Source organism: Homarus americanus, unplaced genomic scaffold (assembly GCF_018991925.1).
Source record: "Homarus americanus isolate GMGI-L3 unplaced genomic scaffold, GMGI_Hamer_2.0 scaffold18703, whole genome shotgun sequence".
Lineage (NCBI taxonomy): Eukaryota > Metazoa > Arthropoda > Malacostraca > Decapoda > Nephropidae > Homarus > Homarus americanus.
Genome location: NW_024749779.1, coordinates 3,867,709 through 3,889,442, shown reverse-complemented (window position 1 = coordinate 3,889,442; position 21,734 = coordinate 3,867,709). Strand labels below are relative to the sequence as shown.

General features: G+C 37.6%; 1 protein-coding gene across 1 annotated transcript in view; it reads right to left on the bottom strand.

The window, feature by feature from the left end:
- Nucleotides 1-21,091, bottom strand: part of LOC121853825 (serine-rich adhesin for platelets-like) — a gene marked incomplete at its 3' end in the record, with an annotated part of 31,955 nt that extends 10,864 nt beyond the window's left edge. Inside the window, 4 exon segments of the mRNA XM_042348200.1 lie at nt 60-137; nt 1,622-1,663; nt 3,517-3,850; nt 20,874-21,091. Coding sequence (XP_042204134.1) covers nt 60-137; nt 1,622-1,663; nt 3,517-3,850; nt 20,874-20,969 — 550 coding nt within the window.
- Between the last annotated feature and the right edge of the window lie 643 nt (nt 21,092-21,734).

Here is a 21,734-nt window from a genome sequence, read left to right as displayed (position 1 = left end):
GAAATTTGGGGAAATCTTGTATGTTTATTTTCATATCCTCTCATCCACTTTCCACTTACTTGAACTCTCCTCGCAGAGACAGTCCAGGGGGGAGCTGATGGTACTTGAAGAAGAGCTGCCTGCACTTTGGGTCAACTCTGAAGTTGAACCAAGCCGAAAAATTTAAAAAAGACATAATTTTTTAAACAAATACATTCAATTGAAGGGAAAAGTAAATTAATTTTAGAGAGTTTACTTGATGACTTTCCACTCATCTAAATCATTATTAACAACCCAGACTGTGATTATGTAAGTTATTCTTGCTGAACACGAAGAAAAAATTATTTACAAGGTTTACATAACTTACAGTATAGTTTTGTAAGATATCCGAATAATTAGTAGAACTCTGTTACTATAGGTTTAGCAGACACCAAGAACTAGGAAGTATGATGACCATTGCAGAAGACTTAAAAAATCCGAAAATATTAATATCTTCTCTATTTTTCACAACGTCGTAGAGATCTTTGGTGTACTTGCTCAATTTTAAAAGATGCTGAAGCAAATAATAAGCTTTTCGAGCTTCATGAGTTACTTGAACTTGCTGAGATTCTTGAACTAATAAAGTCTCGAACTCAATGATTAACTTGAACTTGCTAAGCTGTTTGAGTTTGATGAGATTCTCGAAACTTGAGTTGCTTGTCAATTTTTCCGTACTCGGGAATAGAACCTTGTATTCTTGGGATGCCGACGCATCTATTCAAAGGACTTATTCGTTAACTACATATGAATATTTGCATATCCCACCTTTGTTATTAAGCAGTCACACACACACACACGCTAATGAAATATATATATATATATATATATATATATATATATATATATATATATATATATATATATATATATATATATATATATATATATATATATATATATACTTCATTTTTAGTCCATATAACACGCGGACTTTGAACATATAATCAACGACCTCACCAGCCAGGACTCGAACCCTAGACCTACTGTGTGGGACCAGGGAACGCTACAGACCATGCCACAAAGTGTCTTTGTGGCATGGTTGGTAGCGTTCCCTGGTCCCACACAGTAGGTCGAGGGTTCGAGTCCTGATTGGTGAGGTCGATGATTATATATATATATATATTTATATATATTTATATAAATAATAGTGACTTAGCTGCTAAGTATGCAATTCTCTTATCAGTTTCAACAAGAGGACCAAACAAAAGGATACATTTTGATTTTTTTTTTTACACAACGTTCAAATATGTTGTAGTGTTATCATTACGCTGAGTTTATAGTATTTTCTTGAGAAATTGGATGAATTATCCGATAAAATTTGGCTGTCTGTTATATAAACGGACATATGGAAACAAAAACTTACTTCTAGTTTAACGCCAATAATAAAAGAACACCGAAGATTATATTTGGGAAGGTTTTAATATAATTCATATTCCTTATGCATGAACTCCAACTTCTTTAATGGTACACGGACGAATATAATAATTTCTTCGATCGTTTTGCCATAATTATTTACAACTTTCCTTATCATAATATCAACAATTTCCTCTAAAACGTAACATAGTGTTGATGGCGTGATAAGAAAGACGAAATTAGCACTTACTTGAACCAGAGCTGCTGGGTGATGAAACAGACGAACTGGAGGCTGCACACACACACACACACACATTACAAATTAAGAAGATGGTTCTTTAGTATCATGATAACTTTCTTAATATCAATATAGACTGTAATTCATGTCAAGTCACTTTCAATATTTCAGATATCTATTCCTCGACTGTAAGACTGATAAAAGTGTCCATTTGAGAAACACCGTGTAAATAGTATACAAAATAATTACTACTTACATGAAAATCAGCAAAGTGATTAAATTTCTGCAATAAATACAGCTAAGTACACTTTGCATCTAAGACAAAGGACATCTAATTTTGTTACATGCAGCAATATCCTGTATCCCCAACACCCAAACTCTTGAAGTATTGTTTCCTAGGTCAAGCTGTGTATGGCTAGGTCAGGTTAGGTCAGGTCAGGTCAGGTCAGGTTAGGTTAGGTTAGGTTAGGTTAGGTTAGGTTAGGTTTGGAGAAAGAGAAGTCAAACAACTAAACTAAGGGAACAATACTCACAGCTGGACGAACTTGAACTTGAGGAACAACTGGAGGAACAACTTGAGAATGAGTGGACAGCGGATGAGCTTGAGGAACAACTTGATACTGAATGAACAATTGGTGAACTTGAAGGACTACTTGATATTGAATGAACAATTGATGAACTTGAAGGACCACTTGATATTGAATGAACAATTGGTGAACTTGAAGGGCTACTCGATATTGAATGAACAATTGATGAACTTGAAGGACTACTTGATACTGAATGAACAATTGATGAACTGCTTTCTGAACTTGATACCGATTTGACTATTGAGCTTGAAGAAGAACTCGAGACGTAATCCACGTGTGAAGAACTATGACTCGATGATGACGATATTACGATCGAACATTCAGACGAACATGATGAAGAACTGCTTGAACTTGAAGAACAACTAGAAGATGATGATGATGAACTGCTTGAGCTGGACGATGGTGAACTACTCGAACTTGAAGAGGATGAACTACTTGAACTTGAAGAGGATGAACTACTTGAACTTGAAGAGGATGAACTACTTGAACTTGAAGAGGATGAACTACTTGAACTTGAAGAACAACTAGAAGATGATGATGATGAACTGCTTGAGCTGGACGATGGTGAACTACTTGAACTTGAAGAGGATGAACTACTTGAACTTGAAGAGGATGAACTACTTGAACTTGAAGAGGATGAACTACTTGAACTTGAAGAGGATGAACTACTTGAACTTGAAGAGGATGAACTACTTGAACTTGAAGAACATGAACTACTTGAACTTGAAGATCTACTTGAACTTAAAGAAGATGAACTACTTGAACTTGAAGAGGATGAACTACTTGAACTTGAAGAGGATGAACTACTTGAACTTGAAGAGGATGAACTACTTGAACTTAACAATGGGGAAGAACTACTGAGACTTAGTGGGGAAGAATCGCTGGAACTTGATGAATAACTTGAACTTGAGGAAGAGGAGGAAAAGCTATAGCTTGGTTCGCAGAGACAATCAATGCCCGAGGAATAGCTGCTACTACTTGGTTCACAAAGACAGTCAATACTCGAGGAGAAGCTGCTACTACTACTTGGCTCACAAAGACAGTCAATACTTGAGGAGAAGCTGCTACTACTACTTGGCTCACAAAGACAGTCAATACTCGAGGAGAAGCTGCTACTACTACTTGGCTCACAAAGACAGTCAATACTCGAGGAGAAGCTGCTACTACTACTTGGTTCGCAAAGGCAGTCAATACTCGAGGAGATAGAGTCTTCACATAGACAATCCAAGGGCTTCATAGAGTTTGGTGTCGGTTTGGACAAACAGTAACAGTCTTCACTATTAGACTCCAGACAATAACAGTCATCTGATTTAGACTCACCGAATGAGGCAAAACTGCTCGAAAACGAAGAGGATGATGAAGAAGAGACGTCTAACTTTCGGCAGTTAGCAATTTTATCGTCCCAGCTCTGAGGCCACCACGGGGCTGGATACACATCTTTGCATGTAAACCCGGATGCATCTACAGATGAACTAGCACCCATCCTGCTTATTATGTCATTCTTCCATAAGTCCCTGGTAGCTGGATTACATTTCAGCCCAGTTAGGGATCCAGACGCCTCGGGAGACACCGAAAACCGAAGTCGAGCCACACATCGAAGTAGCTCTCCGTCATCAGTTTTCTTGTAGAACACCACGTCATCTTCATAGACTTTCTGAAAAGAAGAAAGAAAAAATAAGGTAAACAAATGTTTTCATACGAAATTTAAGGAGTATGTCTCCTCACCAATTTATTCATCCTGAATACAGCTTGTGTATTAGTAACCAAAAACAAATTTTCTAAAATATCCCTCAATATCTTCTGAAGCTTACTGTATAATAAAAGGAATTTGTAAATGACCTCAACCACCTTAAAAATAAAGTTAAAGACTATTCCTTTACTTTCAGTCAAATTTAAGATAAACTTGATAGTTTAACTTTTAGCCAGTATCAGATGAGATAGCTTAATGGTAATTATATTTAACAGGCGTTGTTTGCCGGAACGATGACATAAATGGTATAACGTGCGAGAACTTTGAACAATTACAGGATTGAACCCTCTTGTCTCTAGCTCCTCCCAACCCCCTGTAAGACTTCTATCAGAATAAGAACATAAGGTTTTATAGAGTCTGTTATCATTTACATTATTTAATTTCCATGTTTTGACGTTAATGTGTCTTTCGAAAATTAAAACATCATACTGACTGTTTGTTCATCTAACTCGTCGGGTTATATCCAACTTACATTCATTCACTTGCGACGGCGACAGCATAATCAACTACTTCAGTTCCAATTGCTAGCGCCTAGTATCTCACTTAAATCATTAGTGCAAGCCAAACCCTGCGGGCAGTGCCACAAAGGGGCGTCTTAGAAGACGTGGTGAAGCTAGTTAAAGTTAAGGTGTTCCCTTCCTTTGCACAACAGAGGCTCTCTGTCTGCGAGTCGCAGGCAAAGGTTGAGTCAAGTGAATCAATAACCCGGAAAGGGACCGATAGCCGATCTTTTTGAAGATAGTGACAAACGAAATACTCCTTTTTCTTAACAATTACAAGGGATGGTGTTTCACTACCCAAACTCCAGCACCACGTGGGCTATAAAACTCCACCCCACTCCCCACGTAGCGGGAAGAGGGAAGACCAAGACCAAGAGATGGAGTACAAAACCCATTCCAGTACCGGATGGACCTAGTACTGCTGACTACGATATTAAACCGGAGAATACTCGACTCATAAGATATCGGAGAAAGGATAAGAAGGCTTCACGAGAGTTAGAAGCTCCATGAATTACGATCCTCAGTTCACTCTCGAGAGGGCAAGAACTGAGAAGAAGTGTCCTTTGATGGCGATTGGGGGATTGTAACCGTGAGTTTTCGGAAGATGCACTCGATTGTGCTTTGAAATTCTGTAGAAATATTAGTCCTGGACCGGATAGGATTACATACGACATGCCACAGTACATGAGCAGGTCTGACTTGCTCAAGGTGCTATACGAATACACACACGCACGCACGCACGCTTACATACACACATACACACACACACACACACACACCCACACACACACACTTAAATACACACAAACACTTACACACACACACATACACACAAAACACTTACACACACACACACACACACACACACACACACACACACACACACACATTAAATACACACACACACACACACACACCCACACACACACACACACAAACACACACACACACACACACACACACACAAATACACACAAACACACACACACACACACACACACACACACACACACACACACACACACACACACACCTGGAGTTGGCTTATGAAGATTAACAACGACCTGTGTCCTGAGTGGCGACAGCGAGTACCATTAGCATAAACTACCATAAATTATCCCAAATCCATTCACCTGTCATCAACACCAGTGTCGGTATGTTCGGATAACTAAAAGCCTATAGACGAATATTTGGATAACTTGAAACCTGTAAAAGATTGTTGATGTTATAATGTTATAATCGTATTTCAACAACGAAGGTCTTTAAGCACGTAACAAGATTAGTAATGCACTAGTCCAACAACAATTAAAGATAGAACTGTGTTGTAAAATAAAATGATGTACTGTACAGTCCCCTTCACTAGTGCATTTACAGGGGCTTGTCAGGTTTTGTGTAGTGTGGCCGCCCTGTGTTTGTTTACATTCGACAGAAGGAAACTAACAATAGTAAACATACTGTGGAATCAAATTAAAACAAATATCTCAAAGATAATAATTTGTGGAATGTTTACATGACGTGCCTCTGTGAATGCGCTAGTGAAGTGGACTGTACCTTTCACCTTAAAGCTGTAAAATTTTGTATTTGGATAATTTCATATCTAGCAAAGAATATGCTACTTAAAACTTGTTTAAGAGTATACTTGCATATACTGAGAATAGTGAAATAAAGTTTTCAGATTACTTGAAAGTTGTTTACGAGAATGCCCATACAATTTCAAACAGTTTGAAACCAGTACAAAAGAATGTGTTCTGTTAACTGCTGTACATTAAATATTTAGGTGGAATTGTAAGGAACGCATCACAAGCGGTCATGATGGCCTCTTTATAATTACCCCCTTGCAAGTTTAGTGAAGTACATGTTGATGCTTTGGATGTGTAGCTTCCACAAAGAGACTCTATATACAAACATTATTGGAGTTTGTAAACACGCAGTGGAGAGGAGTTGCCGAGGCCCCCTTCCACCCAAGGGTGTTTAACACTCCATCATCTGTGGTGAAGTCGTGTCTACCTGCTCTGTTTACTTTTCTTGTCCTATAAAATACTACTTTTTAGGTAAGAAGAAGCATCCATATATTTGTACGTACTTGTTGTCAAAACTGACTGTTTACCTCTGCTTGTCTTATCGTTAGGTAAAGCCGAGGTCATCTATACACCACCTTCATGTGAATTAACAACTGTACTACCCTTTGTTAATATTTTTGTTTTATTAGTGTATTATGGTAATCAATTACTCAAAATCTTTTAGAATCCTAGAGAACCCGGTATCCGTAGTTTGTGTACAATATAGTTGTTAATGATAACAAATACTACCCAACCAGATTTAGCTTAACCAGCCTATCATGACGATGGAATATAAGATTGGTTTGAATTCTATAACATACGAAGCAGCTCATTTCCATTGCATACTATGACCAGTTGGCCTCATGTGTACAAAACGCGTTCAATATGTTCACATGCTATATATGTCATTACTAGCTCCAACAAACAAATTGGGAGCTGGACTCAAGTGTAGGCTTTTGCCATTTGGTAGTATTTGAACTTCATTTGTACCTGAAATACATATATGCTGTATTTAAGTCCAGCAGGTGAATGTACCAAAGGACGAGACCACTCAAATCAAAACTCTCCGTCCAATATCTAAACCTTTAATTAAAAAATCAAACCAAGAACATACAGAGGAGGTCAAGTTTAGTCGTCCAGATAACACAATTAATTCTCAAATTTTGTCGTGAAAATAAACAGGAAGACCAAAGATATAACTTGAAGACTGGTGGTGTAAATGGCCTTGTCCCTGCCGCTAAAAATCCTCCTCACGTATTTTACTACTTAGTGGTCGCATATCATTAACTAAAGATACGCTTGAAAATTACTGTAATTTCAGACCAATTGGAGATTCATTTAAATTAAAAGAGTTTTACAAATTGGTAGTAGTGACTGGATGCAAAATATTTTACATTATATTACCCATTTTAAGGTGAAAATATATAAATGTATTTAATCTTTGTAACGATACTATCAGGTTAATTATGCAAGAGTACTGTTGCACGATTTGGCTTTGTCAGTAGCCGGTGAACCTCCCAGTCCGTCACGCATCCTGCTACTACAGTTACTGTTATAATGATGTAAAACCACTCATAGGTTCCACAACTTCTGTTACAAGGCAGACGCTTCACCACTTGACGATTCACCATCTTACCTAAACGTTAGAAATTCCACCTTTACTGAGAGGCAGAGTGATGCGTCATTAAAAGTTCCTCATCACCAGCTGCTCACATTATACATGGCATCACTAACTAGCTAGAGACTGAGGCATATACTGGGCTGTATCTCACTCTTCAGGTTATCACAGACTCTGCAGTGATTCCTGCTGAAGCTTAGGATATTTTTTTTATAACATTTTGTAAGAATCAATTCTCTCAACATAGTTTTTATTTAGTTCTGAATTAAAAAGACTGAAAATTATACGTATCTTCACCACAGGAATTTTACATTTTAATGAAAGGTGTGGAGGTATAAGCTGTGTGTGGGAACTATCCGACACATGTGTGAGCCACCATTACCCAGGTCAATGATTATTTCTCCTCACCCGTCCATCAACGAGAGGCCAACTCAATATCATATTGACTTAGAGTTTTTTATGGCCCTCGTAAGACAATTTATTACAGTCGTGTTTATCTTTAATATCTTCTTGGACAGGAGAGAATCTTTCATTTCGATATAAACAAATGAATATATATTCCTTATAATAAATTCACTAGTAATGACATATCTATGCATTTAAATAGGCTCATACCATGCATAATCACTTAAAATTTAATTGAAAAATATATATATTATCCATCAATGCCAGATACACCAGGCTGGCTGATGACGTCATACTTGACAGTAACGCTGGAGAAGTAATTTAGATAATTTTCAACGTTGCGAGTTAAGCCCAAGTCCAGAGATTATGTTCTGGAGTTCTCTTGGTTTAAAATAAGATATTAATGACATTTTTCAACCAAAATAATTATGAAAGACTAAACAGCCTTTTCAAATTTGATTTTAATGTATAAACTGCCACAATCACCCGAGGAAGATTTAATTAAGTTAGTCAAGTGAAAGGAGGAGGAAGCCGTATCTACATTGTTTTAGTAATTAACAATTACAAATTCTAGCTTTATTTGTCGAACATAACGATATTGCCTAAATCAGGAACACACTTCACTTAATTTAATAAATAATATTAATTAATTAATTTACTCTCATAAAACAAATTATGAACAACAAATAGAATCGTTGGCAACGCCCAGAATAAGTCCCTTGGTGTGCTCAGTTACCGCTCATCTGTCTTGGAGAGCCACACCAAGAACGTTACTTAAATAGTTTTCCGTGTTTGTTACTTTCAAGTTGCAACAGATCGCATTAAGCTATTTAAAACATATGATATGTAACTAAACTGGAGTAACTTAAACTGCCATGACTATGACCATTGACCACGGTATAAAATGCTGAAAAAGATTTCTGATGACGTCAGGTTTGGGGGCCTTGGAATTTTTTTCCCAAATACTTGAACTTACGTTAGAATTATAAAAAAATGTGTGGTCAAGTTTTTAGCAGTTTTATGGAAAGCACCATCGAAAATACTAAAACCAATGTGACGAGTTGAACTTCTAACTAATATACAAAACACACGTGTGACCTTTCAATTATAACTTTTCTTTGTATCAGGTTAACATATCATGCTTGGTGTATAATATGATTCGATAAGTTATTTCTTCATTAACTTATTACTTCGATACTTCAGTACTCTTACAATAGGACCTATGAAGCACCAAGTGTCGAGTTTACGGCTCCACAGACCGAGAGTTAACGGGTGGGGGCTGATGTTCGTATGGTTCTTCCACTTGACTCCAGTAAACTCTCTTTGAAGCACAGTAGCAGTGCTAGAGCCGTGAACATAAAAGACATACTAGTGGGACGCATTCCCCATGTTTTTCATTTGTTTCATGTAACCAACAACTGTGAGATAAGTTGCCAGTAATATTCTTAACCAAATTTTGTTCCATAAGTTACTGTACTTTGAGAAGCTGTGTTTTTAAATGTTGAAGGGGGAGAACGTATTTCTTGAATATTTTTCTTTACAGTAAGATAGTGAATAATTCAAGGTCAATACTTATCGTGAGTATTATCATTTATTGCTTGATGCTTAATGTCTTGTCTTACCAGCAGTTATCTTACTTAAGGTTGAGTATTATTCATGCTCTTGTTTCATCACACATCGGTCTAGGGCTTGCACCACTGACTCATCATCTTCCATGGTGCAGGTGGACTGCTTGAGTAATCACAAACTTGTTACAAATTTGTTATTCATACAAATTCAGGAACTTATGAATACTTTTCATCTACCTGATTATGCTGACACCTGTTCATTTAGCTATGCATGTAAATTCAGGATTTCTAGAGCACTTTCATTTCAGTGTATGTTAAGTCATACCGAGTTAACTTTAGGTTGTAAGAGACAAATGAGCCTGTTAATATACTGTAAGTGTTCATGATAATAACTGGGACTGTATATGTGCCATTGATGTGTTAAGATCACCTCCCTTTCATTCAATTAAACTACACTCGAACTTGGATATTGCTTCTATGTATTTTCAGGTTATAATCACAGGATACGAATATGTATTCCCCTGCCTCTTATAGCAACTATAGGTGGCAGCGTCTCAACATCATAACGGGTTACACAAGAGGACAACACACCCACCCATCCATCCTCACCACCGGGATATCAACATAATCAAAAGTGACAATTTCGTTTCGGAAAGAAGTGGGGTCAGTGTTGAACTGTGATGAATAGTGTTTAAGCCAGTGAATTCAGTACTAGATAGTACCAGTGAGAGCAGTGACTCACCAGTGAGATAAGCACCCCTGGGAACCAGGTGGTGTTAATCCCCGGGAACAACAGTGGGTCGGCTTTACACCTGACTACGAGATAACACAACACCACCCAGCAGAGAGAGTGAGGTACTATGACACCCCTCCCCCCTCACCACATGGTGTCCCCATGACCACGTAATGTCCTTCATAACACCCGAGGACGAGTCACTATACCACGTGAACACCACACCACCAGGTGCCTCCATGACCACTTGAGGTCCTTCATATCAACACCTACGGACGAGTTACTGCACCACGAGGCCATGTAACCTCACACAGTATGGCAAGAGACCAGCCCTCACTCATGACTAACGAATAAACAAATACATAAAATAACAAATATAAGTATTAACCGAACTAATGATCCACCGCCTGAGTGACTAATCGGCTACAAGGAACTCGTGTATACTTTCATTAATATAAAAAGGCAAATAAGATGACCCCTGTACTCTTCACACGATCATCACCTTCCATGCCCTCCCCATCTCAACCCCCCCAAAAAAAAAATTTCCTTCTCACTTTTAATGTTCACACTTAATAACGTCTTATGAATCCCTTTTCTTCAACCCCAATAGACGATCAGAATGAGCTTGTTGTTGGATATATTCAACAGTGATATTTAATTCATGGCAACGGGTGTCAAGTAAACAAAACTGTTACTTCTCACACCATCCCCCATAGTAAAGTCGCCAAAAAAATTGTCATGTCGCCTCTTTTGCTGTTTCACGAACGTCGAGATTCAGATTTGTAAACGTGAAGCAGTAGATGCATTATTCAGTCCACGGCTGCTTCGGATTCACGAGTCGGAATCTCGGGGTCCGTAGAACAGCAAAAGAGGCGACAGGACATTAGTTGGTGACTTACAGTACACATCCATCCCCTTCCGCCACCTCTCGCCCATGCCTCTCACCTCCGTCTCCGTCAATATAATGTTATAATCTTGGTCTTTGGTATTGAAAATTTGAAATGAGCTCTGAATTATATAAGAACAATGAGTATTTGGTGAGACGTGTAGCACAAGGCCAAGGTACAATACAGTCACACACCTGTCGCCTCTCCTGTTGAACCATGAACCCTGAGATTCAGACTCGTGAATCCGAAACATTTATGGACAGAATAATGGATCATATTAACACTAGATAAACAATGCTAACAGTAGCTACACAATGTTAACACCAGAACAACAAACAACAATACCAGAAAGCTGACGAAAATTAAGAAAAAAATTGAAATCATTACACAACGAAAAAGCATTTTCCATCGCACTATTAAGCCATTCTTGTTATAAATACAGTGTCTAACAATATAAAACCTCCAGATAACTAAAAAAAATATCACCAGTTCATACATTAAAATAACCAATAACATGACAAAAATTACTAACCGCGACAAATACGAGTTGGGAGAAGTTTGCCTTAAGTTTTAAATTACAATAAAAGATAACTCGATCGATAGAATGTGGAATATAATCGCACATATTAAGATTAGTAACAACATGACGGTTACAACACCCTCACTCATGACTATACATTACACCACATGGCAACACACTGCATGGCAACGAGTCATATGATAGCACAACCTATCACATGACAGCACAACACACCTCATTATAAAACCTATCACAGCAAACACATCACATTAACACCAGAAAATAACAGATAGCACCAATTAAAACAAGAAAATAGCAGATAGCACCAATTAACACCAAAAATAGCAACTAGCACCAATTAACACAAGGAAATAGCAGATGCACCAATTAACACCAGAAAATAGCAAATACACGATAACACAAGAATAACAAAACATACCAGACCATAACACCAGAAAAATAGCAAATTAACAACCCATAAAAAATAAAGAACTAATTTAAACATAAAGGCACCTGACAACATACACCACAAAACGCATTATAACTTCACAAAATGTATGATGACTCTTCAAAACACACACAACCACAAAACATACGACTTCTCAAAACACACAACCACAAAACATACGACTCCTCAAAACACACAACCACAAAACATACGACTTCTCAAAACACACAACCACAAAACGCATAACTCTCAAAATATTGATCCTAAATGAAATGAAATTTAATTATACTGTAAGAGGTTTACCTCCACCTCACCCCAATGCAGTGTTGGTCGAAATCCAACCTTACTCACAACAGTAATGCTCGAAACTTAGCTGATACCTCTGACTAGAACAAGTTATAAGTCAGTTATGTAGTTCAACTGAGGCTCTGCCAGGTGTTGAGTTGTGTATCTTCGTTGATAATCGAGTCAAACGTAAATATAAATGTACTGAGTTGTTTTCTCTCTAAGTACTGAAGTTTTGTCCTCTGTGGTATGGCTCTGAATAGCTCCGAGTCCCGACTGGAGCAAACACCTCTCTCCGCACGAAAAGCCCGCTAAAAATGAAGTTAAATATGACACATATGTCTCACAAATTATTAAATTTTTGTCCTACATTGACACACTCTGTTCTATCTTAAATTGTATTTCTAATACAATTATATTACAATTAATTTATTTATTGCAAGTTATTTCAACTGAGTTAAAAGTAAATTACAATTACTAGTAAGCTCGTTTCAACCCAGCGAACAAATCGGAAGACCATATACGTTTGTCTGACCATTAATTAATAGTAGTAATAATCCATCACCCTTATTTGTACATTTATATAATTAATCGTGAATTTTATAAATTACATAAATAAATCCATGACCTATCACTGAAAACAAGCGCATTCCACAACGAATTATTACAGAAGCCAACTATCTGTGCATACGAAGACGCTATAGCGCTTCTGTTGATAAGCTGCCAGTGTCAGTATTTACAAGTCATAAATTATCGGTGAAAATATACGAAATAATTTTAATTTCCACGACAAAGCGTTTGATAACATCACAAAACGCATGATGACTCCTTAGAACGCACAATAACGCATGATAGCATCGCATTAACACGTGCTTTCGATTAACACACAACCACACATCACAAAACACCCCACAATCCTACATCATACTCCACAATCTCACAACACGCCCCACAATCTCACAACACGCCCCACAATCTCACAACACGCCCCACAGTCTCACTACATACCCGACAATCTCACAACAACCCCACAATCTCACAACACGCCCCACAATCTCACAACAACCCCACAATCTCACAACACGCCCCACAATCTCACAACACACCCCACAATCTCACAACACGCCCCACAATCTCACAACACACCCCACAGTCTCACTACATATCCGACAATCTCAAAACAACCCCCACCATATAACACATGATAAGGCCCCAGACACCTGATAATGCCACAGTTACATCATTAAACCCCCAGAATAAACTCATGTTAGCACCGAATACCGCGTGATGGGACCACAACATACTGTACGTGTTAACTTATTAAGAGTAGATGACAGCAACACCTGAACGTAAATTATGAGAGAACCAATACATGAATAACATATAAAATCACAACGTTGTACATGGTGATACGAGATAGCATGACACTCGTAGATAAAAACGTGGAAACACTATTTTTGCAGATTATATTCATCCATTAGTGAATATTTCAGATCACTAGTTTTCATTAATTTATAAGATATATTCGATATCTCAGTATACGTTGTCTCCCGATTCAATAATGTCTCTATAGGTATCTACAGTATAATTTAATCAACAGGGGTCGATATCGTTAAAATTCAAGGTTTTGGCTGTGGTTATTTTTAAGGAATAATTTATTTCAAGGTCGATGACGTACAGTATTTTCCGGTCTTTCTAGTTGACCAGAGTTATTACTATTAATTTGCTTACATTGCGCACACACACACACACACACACACACACACACACACACACACACTATACTCGTATGTGTATCAGATTTGCTTCTAATCGAATTTGCTAAGGCAATGAGGATATATTGTCCTGAAACGAGGTTAGGCCTGAAACACCGTGAAACAAATAATATTTCTAACACATCACCAGAAAAAATATAACAGTACCTTGTACATGTGAAAACTGCAGTGAGTCCTAAAATATCAGAATTCTTTGTAACGAAAAATGTTGTCACTAAAATTCTAAAAAACTTCCATAATGATAAATGTTTCTGACGGACTACCTGTAGCAACTGTTAGCATTAGAGTGACCTGTGCTTTGACCCCCAAGTGGTCACTGACTGATCATTAAGACTCTTCAACATGCTAGTCGCAATACACCTTCCCTGTCCTGGATAGCTACGTCTCAGTCTGTTTGGTGATTTTTGACAAGGAAAATTTAAATGAAGTTTCCTGAAATTACAAGTCGTCTTCACACCCAATCATATACGTGACTTGTCGGGGACTATCTGGCAACATTTTGATTACCACTCGAATTTCCATGCACCAATGAATATGAATAGAAGGGAATATCGCTATTTAATTTTGGTGCAATAAAATCAAAGTTCAAGGTCATTTCTAAGCCGTATTCCAAGCTTCCATGTGTCCATAAGCGAAATGTTGTGTAGGTACTGGGCCCCTGTAGACAGGAATGACCCTATCAACTTTGGCTCACTAAGTCAAAAGTGTCCAGGGCTTTTAAGAGGAAGATCAAATTAATGTGGGATTAAAAAACACCAATAAAACATTTGAGAACCTGACCTAATCTTTCTTAACCTAAAGTAAGACCTAATTATAAATTAAGTTTACTTTATTTAACCGATAGAGGACACGATACACAATTTCAAGGTGATCAGCCAGGAGAGAGAGAGAGAGAGAGAGAGAGAGAGAGAGAGAGAGAGAGAGTTAAAATCTGTGTAGGTTAATGTCGAGGGAGTAAGATAATCGTATAATAATAATAATTATAATAATAATAATAATAATAATAATAATAATAATAATAATAATAATAATAATAATAATAATAATAATAATAATAATAATAATAATAATAATAATAATAATAATAATAATAATAAAAAGAAGAAGAAGAAGAAGAAGAAGAAGAAGAAAAAGAAGAAGAAGAAGACCCCTGACTTCTGTGGATATTCCCCTTCGGCTTTTGAATTTTGAATTTGAATTGAAACAGTTTATTTAGCCAGAAAAACACAGATACAGAGTGGATAATAATAACAATATTAACATGATTGAGCCAGTTGAAAACCTGAGCTCTCCTGTAGACACCTGATATATACTGAACATTTATCTCAAGGAAGTATTATGTAACATTTAGTTACGGTGGATATTACTCTTCGGCTTTGGTGGATATTTCCTTTAGGCTCCGATAGGTATTTCTTTTCGGCTTTAGTGGATATTCTCCTCGGGTTCTAGTGAATATTTTCCTGAGGCTCTGGTGGATATTCTTCCTGCGCGCCAATAGTATAAATTTCTCCCTTTTCTCTGGCGGATATTCTCCCTGGGATCTAGTGAAATTCTCCCTTGGTTCTGATGAATATTCTTCCTCTTAGTTTGTAGGTCAAAGAGCCTGATATTGATGTATGCTAATTATACAGGTGCCTGACTCTCAATAGACTACGCAGGTGGTGGGGTCGTGCCATCTCTCTACACCCTTGGCGGCGTACCGTCGAGGTGAAACGTCATAAAGTTAATGTAGTAGCTACTTAGTGTTGAGAGGCACTTCTTGGCGTTGAGAGAGTGACTTATATGCGGTGACAGCCATTTCTTAGCTTTGGGACAGTGACTCATTAGCATTGAGAGTTTGGACAGTTTATTCTTAGCTTTGAACTTAACGGCATCGAAACAGGAAATTCTTAGCGTTGAGGCAGTGACGTTAGCGTCTAGGTCTGGCATTAAAAAAACGGCAACTTCCTGGCGCTGAGGTAGGAACTTCCGCGTATAGAGACGGAAGTTTTAATGTTGAGACAATAACTACCCAGCGTTGAGACAGTGACCTCCTAGCGTTCAGAGAGTAAATTTCATGCATTCAAGACAATAACTTTCCTGCATTTATACAGGAGGTTTCAGCGCTCAAAGAATAACTGCATTGTATAAGCTAACCCAACCTAATGTAGATATGGTTCATTTGTATTGTATCCAGCAAACTGTAGAGAGAGAGAGAGAGAGAGAGAGAGAGAGAGAGAGAGAGAGAGAGAGAGAGAGATGTACCGTAAGTTCATGACTATTTCAATACATGATGTAGTACCCCAGACCTTGTTCAGCCAGGAAAAAGATATCCAGTAACAACCTCATAGTGACCACACACCCTTATGATGAATCAAGTCACCTCACTACATACATCAGGTGTTGCAGTCATATTCATAATACCTGTCATTTCATTGTGTGTTATTTGTTGTAAGTTAACTGTTTCTCCAGCATTCGGCATTTGATTAACACTATAATACTAGTTTTTAAGTAATTTGTATAATATTATAGAAATTATTATTAAATAGTTTGCAATTATTACACATTGTAAGGACAGCTTCTGGCATTTTAAGTAAGATCTCATTAAATAATATAAAATCTCACAGTCACAGTCCCGTTAACAGAACCCCAAACTCAGGCACACCGGGATTGGGGCCTCGTCAACGGAACTGTATTAACCAATAAGATTATATTATTGAGGTCTTTACCGTATATAATCTTGAATGAGGTCTTAAAAATTGAAATAACCTTAAGTGTTATCTCCTCTGGGAATGACTTTTTATGGCTTCCATATTATCAAAATAAATCTTTGTCTCTTCCCAGCGGTTTCTTTTATTGTATATCATTACGTTAGCTGTGTTTATATAACTATAGAGAAGCCTGTCAATCCGTCCACTTGCTAACTATAATCATCTGCATAATCTGACCCATCAAATTAAGTCCTTCAAAATTTACATTGATTAACATAGCATGACGAGTCAAGCAGAGCGACCGCCTTTACAATGCAGATTCTGAAAGCTATTTTTGGTCCCAAGGCCACCTACAGAGCTTGTCAAACCACCTTAATATCTTAACGTTGCCAGTGATAAACTGGTCGTTGCTGTGGAGGACCCATTTTACACAGTTATGACCGTCGGTAGGATGAGTTAGGTCACAGACGAGTGTCAAGGGCATTATGACACGAGACTACGGGGCTTAAAGGAAGAAAAAGTGATGAGTCCATCAGAAAGATTTTGTTTAGATGTCATGAATGGAATTAGCTTGTTAAATACCTGACTTCGCCCGAGTCTCTGTCTTTAGAACTGTAGATATGCTTCCGACCCGCAGGTGGGGGGATCGTAGTTGGCTGCTGTGGGGCCGACAAGAGATAATACTCGACCATGCCCTAGGTAACCCGCACCTCCCTATCTAATGTTAGCCTTGATCTCCAAAACAGCGGACACATACACACAAACACTCATACAGGGAACGTATTATATAGTGGGATTTTTGTAGAAATTAGTGTGTGTATATTTACTACTATTTTCAATAAGTACAAAGGTTCAAAATTATTTACTCGAGTTAATCTTCTTACTTTTATATTTGAGACATAATTTTCATCTTACCGTAACTCAATTTCACATCATGTTACTTCATCTACATGCTGTAAGGCGTGGTGATCAAACAGTCGCATAGCCTAAAGGCCCTATACTGTAATATGTGAATTCCCACCACCTCTGTATTAGGATCATCGACCTTAAATCCCTTGTATGGTCCGTTTACACAAGTCTCACTGAACACAATATTCATTCCAGCTTTTCTATGGTTTTAAGCGTGATGTTACCCGGAATAGATGTCCTTCCAGTAATTGACATGTGTGAATGATATGTCTTGAAACATAAGTAAACTGTTTTATGAATCAACTCATTCGAAACAAGCACAAACAAAATGATCGTTAACCATAATTATCTAAACAACAACAACAACAACAATAATAATAATAATAATAATAATAATAATAATAATAAAAATAATAATAATAATGATAATAATAATAATAATAATAATAATAATAATAATAATAATAATAATAATAATAATAAAATCAGAGGTCTGAGTACATCTGATACGGGTACAAGTCAATCGAAATTATCAGTTAAATTCGAATTGAAGAAATTATACAGAGTAATTTAACAGGTGATCACCTAATGAACTGTCGAATGTAATTATCAATAATACTAATTAAATCTAGGACTGATATTTCAAATATTTTCTCCTTATTAGTCATCACTGGTTTAAGAGTTTAAGAGGGTTTAATAGCCCCTTATGGTCAGCAATATGTCAATAGTTACCGCACAACTATAACACCATTTGGTACCTGCAATGTTATTTTAATTTATCAAGTTTGTTTACACCATTGTCATATTTTTTTTATCCAATAATTTTTTTCATTATGATTTTTTTTTTTACAGACGTGCGGATAAAAAGTTCATGGTTCATAGAGGTTTGGATAATGATATCATAAGTCATTCATATTATATTCTCCTCTATTAACTTCATTCTCTCTTATGTTGGTTCTACTTGGGGTCACCTGCCTTAAGAACACAGATGTTTGTTGCTAAAATAATCATCTACTTTTATTAAATTTAGAAAATAAATTGTACCAAGTAAAATGTCTACAAAATTGTAAGGTACGGATGCATTTAATCTCTCTCTCTCTCTCTCTCTCTCTCTCTCTCTCTCTCTCTCTCTCTCTCTCTCTCTCTCTCTCTTCTATAGTTCTTTGATATAGACGCTCGTTCTTTACCATTTAATTCCCGAATAGTATTATATTATCGCATGTTGTTCACTATTTACTCTCTCCTGTGTTTTATCCTTCACAGTTCAGACACGTCAGGTCAGGATATAATGAGTTTATACGTTGTAAAGTCTCTATCCTTATGATGTGATCTTGGTTCTGTTATAAGCTCAACGTACTAGCTCACTACCTACTAGCTTACTACCTACTACCTCATTACCTACTAGCTTACTACCTACTAGCTCGCTACCCACCAGCTCACAACTTTGTAACTTTGTCATTAAAATTAATCTTACCATAACTTTGTACTATATTACGTATTGGTCAGTCTATGTTCAGGAAAGGTCTAATTAATAAATATAAATTAGTATCCGTCTCATTCTACTAATGACCTGGTTTCGTATATCACAGATTATGATTCGTTAATGTGAGTAAAGATGAAAGGTGCAATTTATTAGTATATATTTAAAATTTTTCCTCTTCATCATCTTCAGATTTAAAAAAAAATTCGGTTGATTTCATTATGTTTTTAGTGACACCGACAGTCACACACGTAATACGGTTCCCTTTGTTCTCTTCATGTTTGTTTTGTGATCACTTTAAGCACAAGGAATCAGCCGACACTCATAAGTCTTTGTACTTCAGTCTCAGATGAATACTGTAGGTAATAAGTTATAACACTTAGGGCAAAGATCTCAAAAAAAACCCAGAAGTTTCTTTTCTGTCGTTGGAAACAAACTGACGTGTCTCACTTGACCTTTAAGTTATGAACTATATACATTATGTTCACTAAAAACTCTATAATACGAATAGATATCTTTCTCCCTTATACCTTCCTGGCTTATGATAGTTTACGTAGGATAACGGGTAGCGAGGTGTAGACAGACTCCTTAATAATTGCACATCTAGCATCTAGATATACGACGTCTGTGATGACATGGAATACTAATCTTAAACCTACATCCTCCCTCGTAACTCTCTTTTGTGATTTGTGTATAATACTGGACATGAAATTTTAACCAACTTTCGTCTTTCACCTTTTGACGCATTTTGATAAGAATTTAATGTGCAGATGTATAACAAATGTGACTCCGCGAGATTTTTAAGTTAATAAGAGCAAAATAGGAGACGAGAGAGAGAGAGAGAAAGGAGTAGATGCAAAACCTAGGTTCTTCTATCGTTGATGATGCACCGATAGCGAGTTAAGTGATCCGAGCACCATGTAAACCCTCACACTCAGCATGTTGCGAGATGACATGAAGCAGAGTATCTCCAAGTCTCACCCAACCTAGGCGTTACCTTACTCAGTCTCCATAATCTTCTTCACTAGGGAAATATAGTTTTGTCATTCTCACTTACATTATGTCCAATATTTCCTCATTTTTTTCGGTCAACTCTTTTAGGTTAATTCAATTGAGGGATCAATTAGCAGTCAGAAGTCCTTGTCACTTTCTACCAAAAGATGTTTGAATTCGTTGATAGCTTATGTCATCTCCTTCCTTCGCCTCCTAACTGTCACAAGGTGCTACCAGTCCAAGACAGATGATGCTCCTTCACCTCTCTGGTGGATATCCCTTTATGTTTCCAGGGGATGATTTCTCATAGTCACTGTTCTAGCCGGATGAGTTCTGTAACGTCACCCCTTCATCACTCTGGAGGGGACGATATTCCCTCACTAGTGCGAACAAGAGTCATCACGGAACAACAACTACGTGTGGAGTAAGGTGAGTGAGTGGGTCACGCCTCAGCAGCGGATGGTTGCCGCCGTGAATGTTCCTCAGGGAGACGATGTCCTTCATGCCCTCCCCTTTCCCCCTTTTTTCAATGGACGCGACGGCTTCTTTGTGCTTACCTTGTTAGCGTAGACGCTGGAGGTGAGAAGGACCAAAAGAAATAGGATATCTCGGTAATTGCAGAGTAAAGCGACAAGTGGGGAACGCGCCCCCATAGTGGCGTGCAGTGACACGACGTCTCTGCTTAGACACTGAAATTATTCCGGGTCCGCTGCTGGCTGTAACCTCTGCTGTTCTGTAGCTGCTGTTGTGGACAGCACCTGCTGTGACAGCAGTTGAGGCGCAGGAGATGGTTACTGCTGCACAGGTCGTCCAACCTCTAGAGCAGACCACTTGTGGCCTCGCCCCTTAGCCACGTCGGACCCCGCGCACCTGCACACCCATACAGCCACCTTCTCTTCGTACTCCACTTTTGTCGCCCTCCTGTGTCCAGGCCGCTAGTGATGAATGACACTCGCCTCCAGAAGCATCAAACATCCCAAAAACCTATACAACGAATAAAGTAGCTATTTTCAATAAAACTGAAATTGCTCCGTCTCTCACAGTTGTTTGTCAGATAAGCTCTGGCAACTGATTTCAATTTTGACACCTGTAACTTGTCACCTGCGAGCCCACGCACGTTTTATAGAACCCACACATGCCTCAGTCCATACACACCTCTAATTAATCCATCGTCACGTTAGTTTTACTGCGTCACATTAATAAACTCTAGAGATAACTCCATTCAATTAAATCTCTATAATATCTGCTGTAGTTTCACATCACATAAAACAGTAAATATATGTTAAGTATATGCAATTACTTATGTTACATATGTTTAATTAATATAGAATACGCACAAGTCATGGTGGTAACTATGTACAGAAAATCTCCAGTAACAGGGTATTTGCTTGACTATAATAGATTTGCCTTAAATTGAC